Genomic DNA, 17,748 nt, shown 5'->3' with positions numbered 1-17,748 from the left:
AGTAGCTAAAAACAGTCATAAAAGCTCAAGTTCACTAGCCAGATTGACCAAGTCCAGTGCCCACATTTAGGATATGCATTCTGCTTTCATTTAGAAATAGTAAAAGCTTGTAATGCTCCCAGCCAGACGACATGGGCAAGCAGCCTTATAAACACCGGTTCTCTCTGTGTAGGGCCTGGGGGAACTGGGCATTGCTGGATGCGCTAGAACAGCTGGACAGATTCTCAAGCAAATAAATTGCTGAATTTTCATTGAAGTCAACAGCTTCACATATTTATGTCACGGAGAATCTGGCTCATTGTTTTTAATTTGTGGTGCCATAAAACTTTGAAAGTTTTGTGAGACAGTTTTGTGAGACAATATATTTTTTTTCATTTTTCTTTTTTTTTTCCTCCAAGGGAAAATTTAAGCAGCAGAAAAGCGTATGCATTTCTAAGTCRACTGTAGCCCATGCTACGTGCACAGTAAAGATCCTTGCTCCATGATAATTCTCTTCCTCCTTCCAGAGGGAAYGACACATTTAGAGAGCATGTAGCCGCTCAGATCTGTGGGTTTGTTACGACTAAATAAAAATCTCCAGTGAGGCCAGAGCTTCATTTAGCAGTGTGAATCCCTTTATGAGCATGCAGTTTAGTGTCCACCCTGAGTCAGAAATCACAGAAATGCTGGTCAGGAGGGCCCGTGGGGGTCCYTGATCCAGCCTCCCACTCGAAGCAGGACCATCGACAGCTCTCGAGCGCGTCGCCCGTGGCTTTGTGCAGCCAAGCCCTGAGACTCGCTGCGGCTGGACATCTCCCTCCCCTCTCTGGTGACCTGCTTCAGAGCTGCACCACCCTCCTAGGGAAGCAATTTTTTGGAAAAAAAAAAGTCAACTTTCTTCCCCCAGGCACCATCCCAACCAATTTATGGCTAGCTTCTCCAGCCAGTTACTGAGTCTTTCCTGTCTCAGGAGCTGTAGTTTCCTTTTTATGTATCCGGGGACCTTACTTTAAATAACATGTGTAAGAGGTCAGTTTGACCTGTTGCTCTAAGGGCAGAGGGACGGGACAAGACCAACTGGTTTGTTGTCACATCCCCCACTAATTTTTTAATCCAATGGCACATTTCAACCAGACTTGGCAGAGGTCTGGGCAGTATTTTATTTTTACCTGTTTCATGAAATGAGGCGGCCTGTAAATGATCCTACTGCGGGAGAAGCCGCAAGGTGAAGGGATCTCCCTTTCACACCCCTGGAACTCCGCACGGGAACTTGCCCTGCTGCTCTGTCCTGAACAGTCGGATTTCCCTTGTCCTACTGCCAGTTTGGGAACTGGAAGAAACTCCCACACGTGGAAAATCCATATCTCTCCTTGCACATTCACAGTCCCCTTCCTGCCCCTTGTGGTCACCAACTGCATACTGCTGTTGTCCCTTGTGTCCAGATGTCTCATAGCATTTAATTAACTCTCTGCAGTGACCTAGAGCAGACAAAGGCTGTCATCTCCCTTTCACAGGGAGGGAAACCGAGGCACAGAGACATGAGCTCACTCTCCCAAGGCCACATCATGAGCCTGGGGCAAGAATACAGATAACACCTATGTGGTCTCTCTGCCAGTCTGCCTGTGAGCTCTGTTGGGACAGGCATGTCCTGTCCCTGCCTTGCTGTAGGAAACCTGGCAGTGGCTTGATAGCAGCTATGCTGGGGCCAACCTGTCCATCCAGCTGGCTGAGACCATCTCACCACTTCCCTCTTTGTCTCTTGTCTCACCTCTGTCACCAAACAACCAAAACATTTTTCTGGAACTTGCTAGACTGAACAACATCATTAACTAAATACCCTTTTGCCAATGTTTCTGCTAGGATAGTTGCATAGTGTATTCAAGGGTTAAGTCTACTGTTTCTTTTGCTTTGCCTTATATATGAATAATCAGTTTCTGGGAGGAGAAAAAAAAGGCCAACACAACACTGTACTTCAAAAAAGTGGACTGAGGCTGTTACCTACTGTGCTGTGGTAACAGGGGTGTTTTCTAGTCTAAACACTGCCCTAGTCCCAAAGTCAAGCCAAGCTGAGCTTTGTCTGTTTTCCTGCCTTTGTGCAGTACCTCATACCTAAGGCTCTCATGATTAGGAACAACAACAGGGATAGTCATAATGAATATTCAGACATCCCACAAACCACTCTCAGCATCTGCCATCGTATCTGCATTAGCATCAGAGTGCACAGATAATGATCAAAGCAGCATTTTCCTGCCAGAGGCCCCCCTAAACCAGCCTTATTAGTGTGAATCGATGCTGATTAATGTGTCTCCTTAATGCAATTGTATCTACCCCTACTGTCCATGATTCAATATAAAATTCCCCTCCTTCACTTGCCTTTCTCCAAATATTGCATGCAATGTGCAAAACTTGACTGAAGACACCAGGAAAAACAGTGGTTCAAGATCTGGGAAAAAGAGGCCTAAAATCTGCTAAAATATAATACACAGAAGGAGAGAGTGTGATCCATTTAGTCTTTGGAAACAGTAACAGAGAACTGCCTTTCTATGCTAGGATGGTAGATCTGGATTTAGGCATCCTATGGAAAAGTATCGACAGCTGTGCTGTTCTACAGGAATTGTGCTGCTGCAGTATATAAAATAGCCTTGCTAACCAAAGCATGTTCTTGGCCTGCTGCTGACAAATATGTGGACTTCAGTTGTTTTAATCTGGTGTTGTTTCCTTTTTAAAGTCACCTGAAAAAAAAAGAAAATCCTTCTTTTTGCCTTAAGTTGCTGTGTAACATTGACAGTGGTTTTATCTCTGTGGGTTTTCAGTGTAAATGACACGGTTCTAATGTGCTGTGTCCATGTTCCTGCACAGCAAGACACTGGGGAAATCACCACTAAACAAGTGACAGTGTTCCAATTAGAGACGGGTGAGGTCCTCTCCCCGATTTCACAGCCACTCCAAATCCTTGGTCACCGTGGCTGATTTGAGTTCTGCTGCTATTGGAGAAGAGGTGTAGTTGGGGCAAGCCTTATTCAGCAAAATCCCAAGTCCCCAGAGGAACAGCCTGACTGAGGGACAAACCAACTGACCAAAAAAAATCTGGGAAATAAGGAGTACTGAAAGAGAAGACTGTAAAGGAAATTCCCATGCTCCAAGGCAGCTGTGTTCCTAAGGAAAGGAGTGATGCCTTAATGCAGAATATGTGCACCTCCTAGCCTAGTGCAAAAAGCAACTGAGAGACATCACTTGGGAGGAAAGTGACTTGGAATTAAACAGCTGACCAAATCCCAACAGCTTTACAGATTCTTGAAGTCAGTTTAAATAGCCCACAAAATGAGATTTTCCCACTGTGACTTTCAGTAAAATGGCATGTTCTGGATAGTGTGTGTGCTCAGAGTCCAGTTTTTAACTGCTAAAAGTGGCTATAGCTCCACTCACTCACCACAGCTAGACTGATTTTGACACTGCTTAAAAAAAATGCATGGGCCCAGTTTTAAAGTGAGCGGTCTTGCAAATGGGGCCAGATGTTAAAACCAAACAGCCCTTCAACTTCTCCTACCTAATGGCTCCATCTTCTCCACTAAAGCTAGTAGGGCTTCCTCCTCCTCCTCAGCTGACTGCAGTGGGAGCAGAAGTCAGTCCCAGAGCGTACATTTCCAAAGTGCTCAGCTCCCAGCAGCTTGAACCATGACACCTGCAGCTGGATTTTCCAAAGCCCTCTGCTCCCTCAGACCAGAGCATGATATTTGGCCAAGAGACACTTCCCTAGATGATCTTTTCAGTTTTCCCACATCTCTGTGGATTCTCTGCCTCCCTTCTTCTGCTGGCCTCTCTCTCACCTCCAGTTTCCTCTGTAAATAATGACTTCTTTAGTATTGCCCCTGCTTGCCTCAGAGGTTCCTTCCCTGTGATGCTGCCTTCAAAATGTGACTATCTGCAAGCCCCTTCTCTGAGTRCTCCCCACACCCAGGAGACTGCAGGGCATGCAGAACGCTGCTACTCATTTTCTCGCATGTCAGAAGAAGTATGTCCTCCCCCTGCTAGAAGTCCTTTGATAAATGCCTTGGCAATATCTAGTAGAAATGGAATAAAACAGATCCTTTTCCTCTTCCTATGTATAAAGCTCTAGTCTGAAACCCTTTTCACAGTTTTTTAACCTGTTGTGTGCTGCTAGTGATGTATCACATAGGTATTATGTGTCCTGCCATCCTTCTCCTTGTAGTTTCTCACCCAGCCACCACACCACCCTCCTCATCAGCTTCAGAGAGAGTGCTGTCCCTCCCAGTATTCCTGCTGTCATTCACACCACATCTGAACAGATAACTTGTATCCCTTCCTTCATTATGTGACAGCGGAGACATTGGGGACTTTATTTGTATCTTTCATTCTGAAATATTTCATCAGATATTTAAAACTACAAAAGTCTTCTTTTGAGGAGAGCGTGTGTATGCAAAGACATAACATACAATAAGGTTGGATGTCACTGCAAGCATCTCCTCTGCAGATCAATGTTCCTAACTGGGAGGGTCCCTTCGAGTAAGCTTTAACTGAGGTGTGAGGAAGGCGATGAGGCAACATGTATTCTCTCTCTTCAGTAGCACAGAAAGAAGGGAGTATCCAATAAAATGAACAGGTCGCAGTTTTCCAACAAACAAAAGGAAAGGGTATTTTTTGCACAATGCAATTTTACTATGAAACTCATCAGCACAGGAGACTGTGGAGACACAAATTCTAAACTGGATCAAAAGGGTATTAGAAAAATTCAAAATTATCTCTTAATAACTGTTAAAAACAGAGTCAGATGTAGCTCCCCTGAGCTGGGAGTGCCTAAACTCCTGATCTTTTGAAGCTGGTAGTCTCCCATGAGAAAGATCACACTGTGTGTTCTGAAAGGAGAAGCCTGAGATAAGCCTTCAAGTTCTTAGCACTCTCCTACAAACACACTGGGAATTTGTTCCTCAACCCATAGTAGACAAAACCAGAAGTCACAGGCTTAATGTGCAACAGAAGAGATTTTAGCTCCTTTGTGAAGGTGGGGACAGCAAAGCCGTGGAATGGGTTGCCTGCGGTGGGTGTGAATTCTCTGTCACGGGAAGCCTTTCAGAAGAGGTTACCCACAAACCTCTGTCAAATGTGACACAGGTATGGCTGATCTTGCCTTGGGGAAGAGGCAGGGATTAAATGACCTCTCAAGGTCCTTCCAGCCCTGTTTCTCCATGATTCTCAGCGACAGATTCCTGGGCTTGATGGATCTCTGGCCTGACCTGCAGTGACAGTCGTTAGATGTGTCTGAACACATACATTGCATGCATTTCCCTCTCACTACAGCCCCTGTAGACTGCTGCGGTGGCATTCAGGGCTGAATAGCTCTTTAGCGACGGGCAGGGCTGCTGCTAGGGACACTGCATGGGACAGAGGTTTGCACTCTCAGCTAGAGTGTATGCTGTCAGGCAGTGCAGCCGAGGAAGCTGGGGGTATACCAGGAAAAAAGTCTATTAAAAAAAGCATATTTTCTATGCTCCTGTGTGCAGCAAAGTCAGTGAGACATCGTTCAAGGAAATTTGGCAGCATAATTTCTAGTTTTTGTGGCTGTTTCTTCCCCTCTGGGCTGTTTTGAATGAAGAGGACAAGATGGGACAGTGTCTCCAACCCTTTCTAATCTTTCCTCACTCCGCGGTCTCGTGCGAGGGGAGGGGATGCTGCACTCCCTGGAGGCCAAGGGATGAGCTCAACTCATTTTTCTTCCCCACACATAGATAATGTCTAGCATGCTGCTACTACTCTGCAAGTGCTTTTGGCTTTCTGCCCATGGGAAAATACTGCCTGCACACACATGGTTTTTCTGTTACCCCCCAATGGCAGTGTGCGTGTATCTGTGTGCATGTTTACAGTAGGCTATTAACTACTGCTTTCCTACCTACTAGTTTGTGTAGTTGTGTTTGCAAGTGTCTTTCAGAAATGCAACAGGACTATATAATTATGTAAATGTGCATGTGTCTATGAGAGTTTTGCAGTCTCTTATGGTTTTAGTCTAAATCTCATGACACTTGCTGACTTGTTCCCCTTCCCTCCAAAACATCTGTTGCTCTAGTAGGGGGCTCACACAAACATCTCAGCTTTTCATATTAAAATAAAAAAAGAAAAGTATKTTTCTAGGTATCACAGCTGCCAAGAAGAACTTGAAATGGGCAGCAACAAAGTCTTCAAAACCTAGAAGGCAAAGAAAAATCCTAATTCTGCCTATTCTCTTTAATTTTTTATTTGAATGACTTTTAAATCAAGCTCATAGTTCTGGAAGCAAGTCTGACTCATACAAGGAGATAAACTGCAAAGGCCCGTGGTAGGCAGTACACAGTGATGGTGCGTGCATAGCAGTGTGAGAACGAATGTACTGAAGTGTGTCTCAGCATCTTTATGTTTGTTCCTGCCTGCACAAACCTTAAGCTGTTGGAAGTACACATGCATGAGTGTGGTATGGATGATTGGTCTGCCCATTGGTACATTCATTTTGACAGACATATCTGTGCACCTATCTGGTTAATCTGTCCCCACATGAGAAGTACACCCACACCTTTGGCCCCTCTCTGTCTTGATCTCCACTGTGCTCATTGCCGTAGTCCCGCAGTGCCTTCATCTCACTATCAGAGCATTACATCTGAGTCTTTGAAGCAACTTGCATTGCCAGCTGAGGGTGGTGAAGAATCAAAGAAGCATTTCCAGGTGGAACGGGGACAATGACATGTCTCACCATTGACTACAAGCCTTGACTCTATGGGAGCTAGCTGCGTTCCCCCCACCTAACAACCTATCTGAGCTATGAGTGCTGTAGAAAACCAACATACCTGTATATTTTATATCTGGTTGTAAATCCTTGACGATGTCTTTCCACAAAGGATAAGTAGCTCCGCGAGTGGTGGAAAGGCCCCCTGTCTGAAATAAGCCAATCAAATTCCTTGGAGACATGTTGGTTGGTAGCAGCTGGGTCCTGGTGGGAGGGCTGTACTAGTATATGGTCCCATATAAACAGGAGGTAGAGGAACTCAACAAGCCTCCAGTTCATGCTTTTCTGTCTGCCTTTTTCCTCTCATTCTTGCTCCATTCTGTGGAGTCCTGTTGAAACAGAGAGGGAAGAGGAGGAAGGAAAGAAAGAGAGAGAGAGATGGACGGGAAGGAGAAGAGAGGAGGGAGAGAAAGAGAGAGTTTAAAAACTGGAATTGCTTTGATCCTTTGACAACCTTCTCTCAGGGTGAAAATAGACATGAAAAATCAAGTTTTAAAAGCCTTCAGTCTGTCTGTGTTAACAGCTTAGAGTATTTGGCAGTGTTTTATTCATGCGCCTACATGATGCCTTTAACCTTCTAAGCATATATCACCTTTGAAATAACCAGGTCCTGGCCTGAGATATCCTCACCCCGTCTTGTCCATCATTTCCCTCGTGAAATTCTCTGCAATGCTGCAAAGATGAGCGAAGGCTGGGCACAGAAGGTGGCCGCACCCTAGGCTACAATTACCCATTTATTGTACCTTTAATGTTGTGCCAGAGAAACGTGTCTTCTCCTTTCATGTCTTTCTGATGATCTGTAATCCATACTCCATGCAACCTGAACAATCTATAAAGACCCAGCTTTTACTTTAAAGTGTTGCCAAAAAAGAAATAAAATAATTATCCAGGTTTCAGAGATGAGCACATGAGGACACATGGACACACACACACACACACACACACACCCCTATGAAATCTTGCTGAACTTTGAAAGATGAAGATCACCCCAACCCACCTTCCTGCCTGGGTGTTTGGGATGTGTGTGTTTGGTGGGGGAGGGCAAGGTCTGCTGCTATTTGGATTACAGTAGCACCTCGAGGCTCTTTTCAAGATCAAGGCTCCACAGGGCGACACACTGAACATGCACATTCAGTGCTGGGAGATTTACTAGGGAGCTTAAGGGGATGCTTCACACCACCTGGTGCAGGATACAGTCCTGCTCACGCGACCGGAGAACGACTGCCCACTGCACAGCCCCTCTGTCAAATTGTGGCTGCAGGCAGCCCCAGTGTGAGCCAGTTTCTCTCCCCAACGTGTTTAATGTCTAAATAGACAAGACATATGATGAGTGGGAAGGGAAACAGAGGGGTGAAATGCCTTGCCAAAGGTTACACAACAAGCCATCGATACAGCTGGAAGAGAGCCCTCGTCTCCTGACTCCCATTTCCAGCATTTCAGCCATTAGATCATCCGCCTCCACAGTCACGCTGTTGGCATGATGCCCCCTCTCCAAACGAAGCCTTGTGCTCCGTTGGTGGAAGGTGAGCAGCTTGATTAGCCGGCACCCTGCGCCTGGCGTGGTGCTCTTCCCTTTCTGCTTCGTAGCAGCAAAGAGACTATAGCAGCAACCCAGCTTGCGTTCCCTATTAATCAGAGCTAAACATCTATATTGCAGTTGCTGGGAGTTGTTGATGCTGCTCTGAAAAAGCCATCTCCATAAGCAGGATGTGTTCCACCTCCTGCCCACCTCCTGTCCATCTGGCTGCCTTGCTGAGTTTTGGGGGGATGTGCCCAGGCTTTCAGAGTCATCTTGAGGCTGTGTCTCCTGCTCTGGGTGCACAAATCCAGCCAAAACCTGTCCTCAGGGCAGCCAAAACCCACCTACTTCTGGAGAATATAGCATAGAGAGACTGGAGCTACTCTTTAAAGCAGGAGAAATTGGACTATGCAGAACTCTGTTACCGTGACTTCTGGTTTCAGGCTTATTTGTACATCTCCAAACGGCCCTTCTGGTCATGGGTCTGACTCCACCATAGGCACCCTGAAAGTTTGTAATTCCTAAGGGCAAAAGGGTCTTGCTAGGACTGTAGGAGAGGCCACATGGCGTTGTGCTGGAGGTGCCAAGCACATCCGCAGCACTGACTGTGAATGTGAGCACTTGGCTGGTGGTATGGACCAGAGAGCATCAGCATCTGTGGCCAGCATGGCCAGCTCTTCTGCTGCAGGCGGTTTCTCTGGGAGCATGGCAAAGGTGCAGCCCATGACAGCGAGCGTGCATGTCTTCTGTGTGGGCGTATCGAACCTGGAAGTGCGACAGGGAGCATGAGTGCCAAGTGTGTGTGTGCGCCGGAGCGTGTGGGAGTCTGCACGTGTGCACAGCATGTGTTTGTGGAGCTGCACTGAGCTCAGCAGCACTTGACAAAACGGAGTTGTGTAAGTCTGGTTAAAAATGACAGTCAGCTGTTGCATTACATGAAAAATGGAAAAAAGTTAAGTATGGGAAGAGCAATGAATGTTAGCTTTTTCTATTGGGCACATAAAAACTCCTTTCTAATTAGAGATAGAATATTATTGCAATTAAACTTAATAGTACCTGTAGATCTTGACTGAGGAGGTTGTTACTGTTTTGGAGACATATTTAATATTAGCCTTCACTGCTGACTCCTACTTCAACCATGCACGGCACAGTTTTCTGTGCTTTAGCCTTTCACCTGTCAGAACGAAATGATTCTACCCTACCTTACCAAAATGGGGCTTGAGGAGTTTCCAGACCCACAGTGAAGGGAATACGGTGTATTCCGAGTAGGCTACAATACAGTGCTTCCACTCACAGAAATCATGAATCCGATACGATTCCTGAGAAATGTTCTCAGCTTCATCCCACCCTCGGCATTTCCAGATTCCAGTTCAGAAATTCATTTCTCCTGGCCCTCAGTTCAGGCTGCTTCTCTGCCCTGCTGCTCCTAGCATATCTCCAGTGTGCTCCCTCCACTGTAAACAGCTGCAGACTCAGCACATTTGCCATCAGGCGGGTGTGCAGATTTGCTTCTGATAACGATCAGTTGTTCTGTACACGTCGTCCAAACTCACTTAGTCGTCTGCTCATTAAACCCTTCCATAACTACTTCCTTCATCAGCCAGCCTGGATCAGTTTTCCTTTAAACATTTCACTTTCTATTGAATTTCTATTGCAAAGAGAGAAAGGAAGATTTTACATATCAAACCGGAGTGATTGCTCACCTCCAGTTGCCAGTACAGTCCAAGTGCGAACTGAAATACTAGAAGAGCCAAATGAAGTGGATTTCAGAGAAACCCCTGCTCTCTCATCTCACATGTGAGCATCATACATTGGGGAAACTTCAGCTTACAAAAGAGAGGGGATATTCACTAATATCCCCTTCCTTATCTTTATCTTCCCTCCCTTTCTTTTTAGGTCAAGGTTAGAGTCAGGATCAATAGAGTTGTGATGGCTCTTCATTAGGGGTTAAGGTATGGGGAGAGAATTTCTTGAGATAACTGGGAGAAGCGGACACATCTCCAGTCTGGAAGCTGGCTGGAAGTATCAGTGCTGAGAACATGGAAAGGTGCCTGAGGCAATGAAGGATGACAGAACACAACTTGGTCTAGACAACTATCACACAACCAAGTTTAATTTTTCAGTAGTATCTGCCCCACTTCCCCTCCATCTCTGCTGTAGAGATGTTGTTTCACATTAAATATTAATACATACCACAGGGCTGGTCCTGTGGAAGCCATAAAGCTTACTAAAGTGGGATCATTTTGTGTCTAAGGCAATATTGTGAGGTCTATTCAATCTAACTGCTAACAAGTTTGAGTCTGAAATTAATTTGTTACATGRCATTACGGATCTCCACTGATGTAAGCCACGTCCTGGGGATTTTGCAAAGGGGACAGGGCAAAAAGGGGCAGGAAGGGGATGTCTCCATGTATACAGCCCTTTGGTAGGAGATCCAAGCCTAATTATAAGCTATATTCAGTTCAAAAGCAATCTCTACAGTAAAGGACATTTGAGGATGGGAGCAGCACATACACTGGGTTTTGATTCAAGAATCCAAAAATTCTGTTCATTTCTGACCCACACACCCTCTATGACCTTGGGCTATGCCCTCACATGCTTTTTTTGCCTTACTTTCTAATTGTCAGCTTGGAGATACAATAGTATTTATGTGTGACCAATTTGGACTGTGAACTTGTTGGAGAAGACATCTTTTGTGCATAACACTTAGCAAAATGTAGTCCTGCCGCACATTCGGCTCACTAGGCATTCCTCTCCTAACAGCAATGAATGATAACCTCTCAAGGAGCCAGCGAGCTTTGTTTGTAATGTGGCAGTTAGAAAGAATTCAAGCTCCACAGCCCATTTCCACTCAGAAACATTACACAGTTATGCAGCGATCTGGGTCCTTTGGTTCATGTCAATAAATATGATCATGCAAGTGTCACCCCTCTTAATAAATGTGACTGGTGAGTGAAGCAGGACATAGGCTAGAGTTAAGGGTAAATAAGTACAGCAAGAAGAAAATGTTAGAAGTGCTGGTTATTCGTCATGGTACAGTCACTTTCCAGCATTGCCCATCATGAAGGTACATCCTTCAGTGCAAATGTAGATTTCTTTTACAGTTCCTCTTAGTTTGTTAGGTGGTTTAATATGGCCTTATTCTAATCTGAATTCAACCTGGAGCATTTAATGTTCCTTGTCTTATGAGTCTTTCTTCAGGATTCTTGGAGGAAAAATAGGCAGGTACTTTCTGCAAAGTGCAGGTTGCATTTGAATGTACACTTAATTTCATTGTGATTGATATCTGTGTGTTAATTATATTCTATTTTGGGCAATACCTTTGCTGTCACAAGGCAGCGCCTTTTATCCCAGGAGTTCAAATTGAATTAGAGACATTAATTAAAGCTCTCAGCATTCTAGTAAGGCAGGCAAGTGCTGTTATCCCTGTTGTTTCTTGAAATAAGAAGAACGGAATAAAGTTGGGTCTCTACTTAGCCACTTAAAAGATAATTTTTATACAGTGGGATAGCTAAGAAAGACAGATTTTGCACAAAATGATATTGCCAGATCTGTTTCATATAGGGGAAGCTGTGTAGCCCTACCTCACTGCTATAAATGGAAAGGCAGAACGCAGGAGCTCTGCCTCTCCGTTGCTTGTTCTAAACAACCACACTTTTCCTCTGCCTCCTGGGATTTTAAACCTTTTTTCTAACCTCTGTACCTTTCATTCATCCCTTCTGTTAGATTCAAATTGATCTTGCACACATCCCTTCTGTTTTCTCATGCTCACTGTTGTAAACTACTTCCATCAGAAATGCAGACTCAGGAAAAAGAAATTACTGAACGCATTATTTGAAGTAAAGAAATAAGCCCCCTATCTCTTTAAGCTTCATGCACCAATAATTCTTTCTTGCGTCCCACATTTGGTTCTTGGCAGGTTGAGAAAGGTTTCTGCCTGCTGCCATTTACCAGAGGGAAGAGGCTAACAATTGCTATTTGTATCTGAAACACTTCTGTTCTGCAGCAACTTCACACACTGCTTTAGGATGCTGATAAATTAGTAAAAGACTGAAGTGTCAAGGGAGAGATGAAACAGCTTATGTTAGTTTAGAGCTCGACCCTGCAAAGTGACAAACGTCTGACCTCATTTCAGCAAACAGCTTAAGTGTATGCTTAATTTTAAGCATGGGAGATATTCTCTTAGATTTTGTTCAACTACTTCTGCTTTAAGTTAACTGTACACTTACATTCCTACCGGACAGGTAGTTACTGTCCTACACTTTTAGGATTTAACTCCTTGTAAGTTGCTGGGTGCAACAGGAACAGCATCATTTATGCTCTGCACCTAATTCAGGCATGGCTCGTGAAAGTGCTGGGAGACAGATACTGCCCATGAAGCAGTTTTGGATATCCTTTGGAAATGCTGGCCAGTGAGCCAGCCAAACTGGGGACATCTATGTGTGCATGCTGGAGCCAGGGGAAAACAGGGAGAATGGATGGAAAGGGATGGGGAAGATAAACCCAGCTGAGTCCGTCAGGATTCACTGGGTCGTGTGAAGTTCTGGGGGTAAACTCGGCCCCTAGAAAGGCAGAATTTGGCCATTTTTGCCCTAGATCAAACTACAGAGGCTCATATCTGGTTGGAGTGAGAGATGGAACAGCAATCCAGCAGTTGCTCTGACTTTCTGGATGACTTTGGCATGCAACATAATAAAATCCCAAATGATTGCAGAGCTATTTCTCTATGGAAGTGGGACTTCTTCATTTCAGGCAGCAGTGGGTGAATCCCTCTCCAAACCTCAGCCACTCTGCTCTGATCAGTGTCTAAATTTCCACTTTTTCTTTATCTATTTTAATTTGAAATATGCGTGAGCAGTTAAACCTGAGGCATATCATCAGCTGAAACATTCTGGGGGAGGAAAGGTGAGGAGGGGAGATGAGAAATGCCTCTCCAAAAATACCAACACAGTTCATGCATTCACATCAGTTTTGCCAAATTGTTCATGCTGAGAAAAGTAATAATTGGGAGAAGTCAATGTTTTGGTTTTGAGAGCTTCGAGGGGAAACATTTCCAAATTTCCATTTGAAATTACTTGGGTTTTTCTTTTTTGCTTTTGAACAGCCCTTCCAGCCTCTTAAAAGAGAACAGTGATAAAAATATTTCTTTTGACCCCAAATGACTTTGAAGAAAAAAAGGTTTTTCTTTTCAGCTAGTCAACACTTTGCTTACAACTTGTCAGAGTATTCAGTGAACCAAAAACACCCTACGAATCCTTTGTTATTAATGCAGTTCAACCAGCAGCCTAAAGGGAGCAGGTTTTGTTCARGAATTCTAATTACTCCCTGCCTATAGCAAGGCGAGAATCACATTGGTAACAACTAGGTACCTGATTTCAGCTCATTTGTCCCTGCACTCCAGCTAATTATAAACTACCGGTGTTATCACAGTGAGGATCAGAGGCAGAGGTAGCTCAAAACCAAAGAACTGTGGCAGGCAAGCAACTTCTACCAAGTCACATCATCAGGTGCTGTTGGACAGTGTTAGCAGAGGGAATTAAACGCTATTAGTCCTTGCCATAAATCTGTCCCTGACCTTTACTGGCCAAGGTGCCAAAGCCATCGTTCAGAAGCCCAGGTTCAGGTCTCTGCTTAGAAAGGGGATCCATCTGCCAGTGCTCAGCAGATTTGAAACCAAATTAATAGGATCTACTCCATGTGCATCCAGATGTGTGATGAAGAACTGCATTATGAGCACAGTCCTGCTAAATCTGGGACTGAACATTATTGTGCTAGGTGCTGTACAAACAGAAACTGAAAAGGCGGTCCATGCCCCCCAAAGCTTACAATCTAATTAGAAGACCAAGGACACCAGATGGCCAGGGACAGATGGGGGAATGCAAGGGAACAGTGAGATAATACCGCTCAGTGGGCTGAGCAGTGGTGTCAGCACACCAGCAGCCCTACTTTGGCAAGATTTTCATAGCTATTGTCATAAATGAGAGTTATAAATAGGGAGGCCRGATAATGAGCTAGCTTTGTAGATGTTTGTGAGGAACTCCTCTCATTTGTGAAGTGGTAGAGATAGAATGAATATAGATGATAATAATAATGATAAATTGCACTTTTCTGAGCTGCTTATGAAAAAAAAATATGGTGGGCGGTGAGCACTGATTTCTATTAAACACTGCCCTGAACTTGAAATTATGCCTACTGTTATTAAATTATTGTCCAAGCTAGACCACTTGCCCATAATTTCATTCTCAGTTACACCAAAATGCAGCTGTCTTCTGTCTTCCTCAATATTCATACATCTCATATCAAAGTCCAGTAATCTCATAAGTGCTAATAGGTTTTTATCCTTGCAGTAGCTCTAGGAGATCGGGAAATGCTGTTTTTCCCATTTTGCAGAATGGAAATTGAGAGGCATGGTATATTAATGGCTTGTCCCAGATCATTTTATAACTGCTCCAGGAATTCAACCCAAATCTCTTAAGTTGCAGTACAGTGCTACATCTCCTTGCAATATCCTTCCTACGCACCTTCACGCTACCATTCCAGAATTAGCTAAGACTTGCAACAGAGCTGCTTAGAATTTTTTTGGATTGCTCATTTTTATGTCAGAAAAATGCCAATTCATCAGAGGCAAAACACTTTGTAGAAATTTGTTGATTTAGGGAAAAAAAAGAGCATTTTGATAAAGTCAGCTTTTCTTCGGAACAGAATGTGTTGAGTTTTCTGTTTGGAAAGGATTGGTTCAAGATTTTGTTTTGTTTTTCATTGTGTGTTGAGTAATATACATTAAAACCCCAAATGAAATGTTTTCTTAAACAGTGTGTTTTGATTGAGCCAAAATACATGTTGTAATTTATGCATAAAAGGAAATGTCCAAATTCATTTAATACTTTTGTTGCATTTTGGAATAAGAATTCATAGAAACACCTGCCCTACACAATACACATCAACAAAAAACTTACTATTCTCTACCATTTYTATGGGAAAATTCCAAAAGAAAGTAATCTGATATGTAAGTTTAAAGAGCAGGTCTGGGGCAGAGTTCAGAAGCTCTGGTTCTTTTTTTCATGCCTATTCCATTTTGCGTGCCAGTCTTGCCTTTCTAATATATTCCATTGCAACAATTTTTGGACCTGTAAGCAGAGGGCTTGAAAAAAAAATCAGTGCCAAAACTGCCCTGAGGAGCAATGATGTGGTGTTCAATCCAAAAGGCCAACTGTTATCCCAAACCAGACATTCCGTGCAATAATATTTTTGCTCTGAAGTTCATTCCTGGGCAGGGCACTTCACACCATGAACACACGGAGTGGACCCTGCTCCATGCGGTATAGGAAAGACAAGCTAACACTGCTTCCTTTGGTATGCTAAGAAGCTGCGCTTACCTAATGGTCCTTGCAAATTATGTATCTTCCTATTTTTCCTGCCTCTCAGAAAGGAACTTAGTTCTTGACCTGTGTCTTTTGTGTTTGGCATCCCTGGCTGGAAGTGCACAAGGGGTTAAAATCCACAGGCCATTGCTTCTCCTGGTGCAGCTCCTGCTGCTCAGGTAATGACAGCCCTGCCTGCCAGGATGCAAAGCACCATTTAACTCAGTGCTTTCTGTCGGCACCAGATTCTGCCACCATTCACGCTAGATGAAGCCAAAGCAACCAGGGGCAGCTGAAGAGGGGAGGGAAAAGAGACCCGGCATTGCTGATGGCTGCAAATTCTCACCCAAGGCAGATCCACTTCTCCTGTCACACCAAGCAACTGAAGAATTGCTCTGGCCATAAAAATCTCATGAATCTAGACTCGCAGGCTCCTGCAGTCACTACCTTAGACCCTGGGCGAAACTCCTGCCAGACCGCGCTGGGGGCAAGCTCGGACGTCGTAAGGACTGCATGGCTCAGACTTCCACAGAGGAGCAGAGCCGTGACTAGAACTGGGGTTGGGAAAACAGGCTGCTGATGTGGGTTTGATAYGCTTGGTCCCGACAGAGGGATGCTGCCTGGTGACTTAGAGATGTTATACGAATCACCCACAGAGACACAGCCACTGATTTAAGTATTCAGAAAGGACTCCTTAGTGCACAGGTCACTGATTTGAGGCTGAAAAGACTCAGGTTCAGCTCCATGTACTGCCCTGCCTCCCTGTATAGAGGCATTTATATGCACCTTCATACATAGGAGCTTAAATTCAGGCTAGAAATTTGAGCTAAGAATGTGTAATAGCCCCAAATAACACTACTTTACTGGCAGCTTCTGGAACAGAAGCCAGATATCTTGAGTGTAGGTCTCCTGCTCTGGCTGCACATCTATGCAGCTCTCAGCAGCCACAGGTTCTGCTGGAAGGTCTATTGAAGGCAATGAGGCTTGGGTTGGATCTCATTGCAAAAGGATAATCAGATATCATATTAACTCTCAATTCAGAACAGCATATTAAATTAGAAGCTCAAATTAACCTGAAACTGCATTTATATAATGAGTAGATTTAAAATCTGTGTATCATGAAGGTGGGAGAATTTCTAACCAAGGCTGTCTTCATCAGCTTTGAATCCTAGAGCCAATCTACCTGCAGTGCTGCATTTCAGCCTATGCGCTAAGCCCTAAGTCTGGGATTTCCACTGAGAAGGAAGGATGCGTATTGAATAAAGCCCTCTTATACTTACCAGTATTAATCTGTCAAACACAGAAGGGTTGTTACTAGCTAGGCCCCAACCAGTGCCAAGAACTGAAAAATCCCAGAGGATATTGAGAATCTGCGCTGGCATCTGACCATCACAAGTCGTCTCTCTTTCATCAGTGAGCCAGTCTCACAATACAGACTCCCTAGAAATGGAAGGAACTCAGCCCTCACTAGGATTAGAGACCAAAACCACTCAGCTCTGAACACCTCAGACGTGAAGGCAGTTTGGTACCCAAGTTTAAGGCCACCTCTAGCTGTGAGTTTTATTTATTTCCTTCTTTGAGACTGTTCTGCTCTGTGCTAAATCCATCTTCTGACCACCTGGAGTGTTTGAGAGTCTTGGCTGTGATGCTTGTCTGTTTAGATAGACTGTAAGCAGAGCTGGTCAAAAATCTTGACAGAACAGTTTTTTCCCAGGAAAATGCAGTTCTCTTAAAATCAAAATGTTGCATGGGAACATGTCAATTTTTACAAACTTTTTTATGTTTAAAATGTCAAAACAAATCATTTTGATTTTCTCTCTTCATTTCAGTTATACTGAAATGTTTCATTATGAGGAGATAAACACATTATTTTTATGTTGTTTCAATTAATTTGTTTTGACATTTTTACATATTCTGTATTGTGTGGATATATATTTAATATTTTTAAAGTATATTTTGCATATAATATTTCACAGTGTTTTATTTATTGTATATTATGTTAAATATTTTCAATAGCATTTTTGTGCTTTAGCACCACAGAAACAGAAGATATTGCTGGTCTCAAATTATTATTAATTTTGAATTTTTAGGCCATAAGAGCTTTGCAGAAGCAGGGTTCT

The 17,748-nt window shown here is 43.8% G+C and overlaps 1 protein-coding gene across 1 annotated transcript in view; it reads right to left on the bottom strand.

Moving 5' to 3' along the window:
* Positions 1-17,748, bottom strand: part of BRINP1 (BMP/retinoic acid inducible neural specific 1) — an 89,904-nt gene that overhangs the window by 54,476 nt on the left and 17,680 nt on the right. Inside the window, exon 2 of the mRNA XM_026059769.1 lies at positions 6,810-7,077. Coding sequence (XP_025915554.1) covers positions 6,810-7,027 — 218 coding nt within the window. The 5' untranslated portion in view covers positions 7,028-7,077. The remainder of the gene's footprint in view (positions 1-6,809; positions 7,078-17,748) is intronic.

Source organism: Apteryx rowi, unplaced genomic scaffold, assembly GCF_003343035.1.
Source record: "Apteryx rowi isolate R43461 unplaced genomic scaffold, aptRow1 scaffold_16, whole genome shotgun sequence".
Lineage (NCBI taxonomy): Eukaryota > Metazoa > Chordata > Aves > Apterygiformes > Apterygidae > Apteryx > Apteryx rowi.
This window is presented reverse-complemented; position numbering and strand designations above follow the sequence as displayed.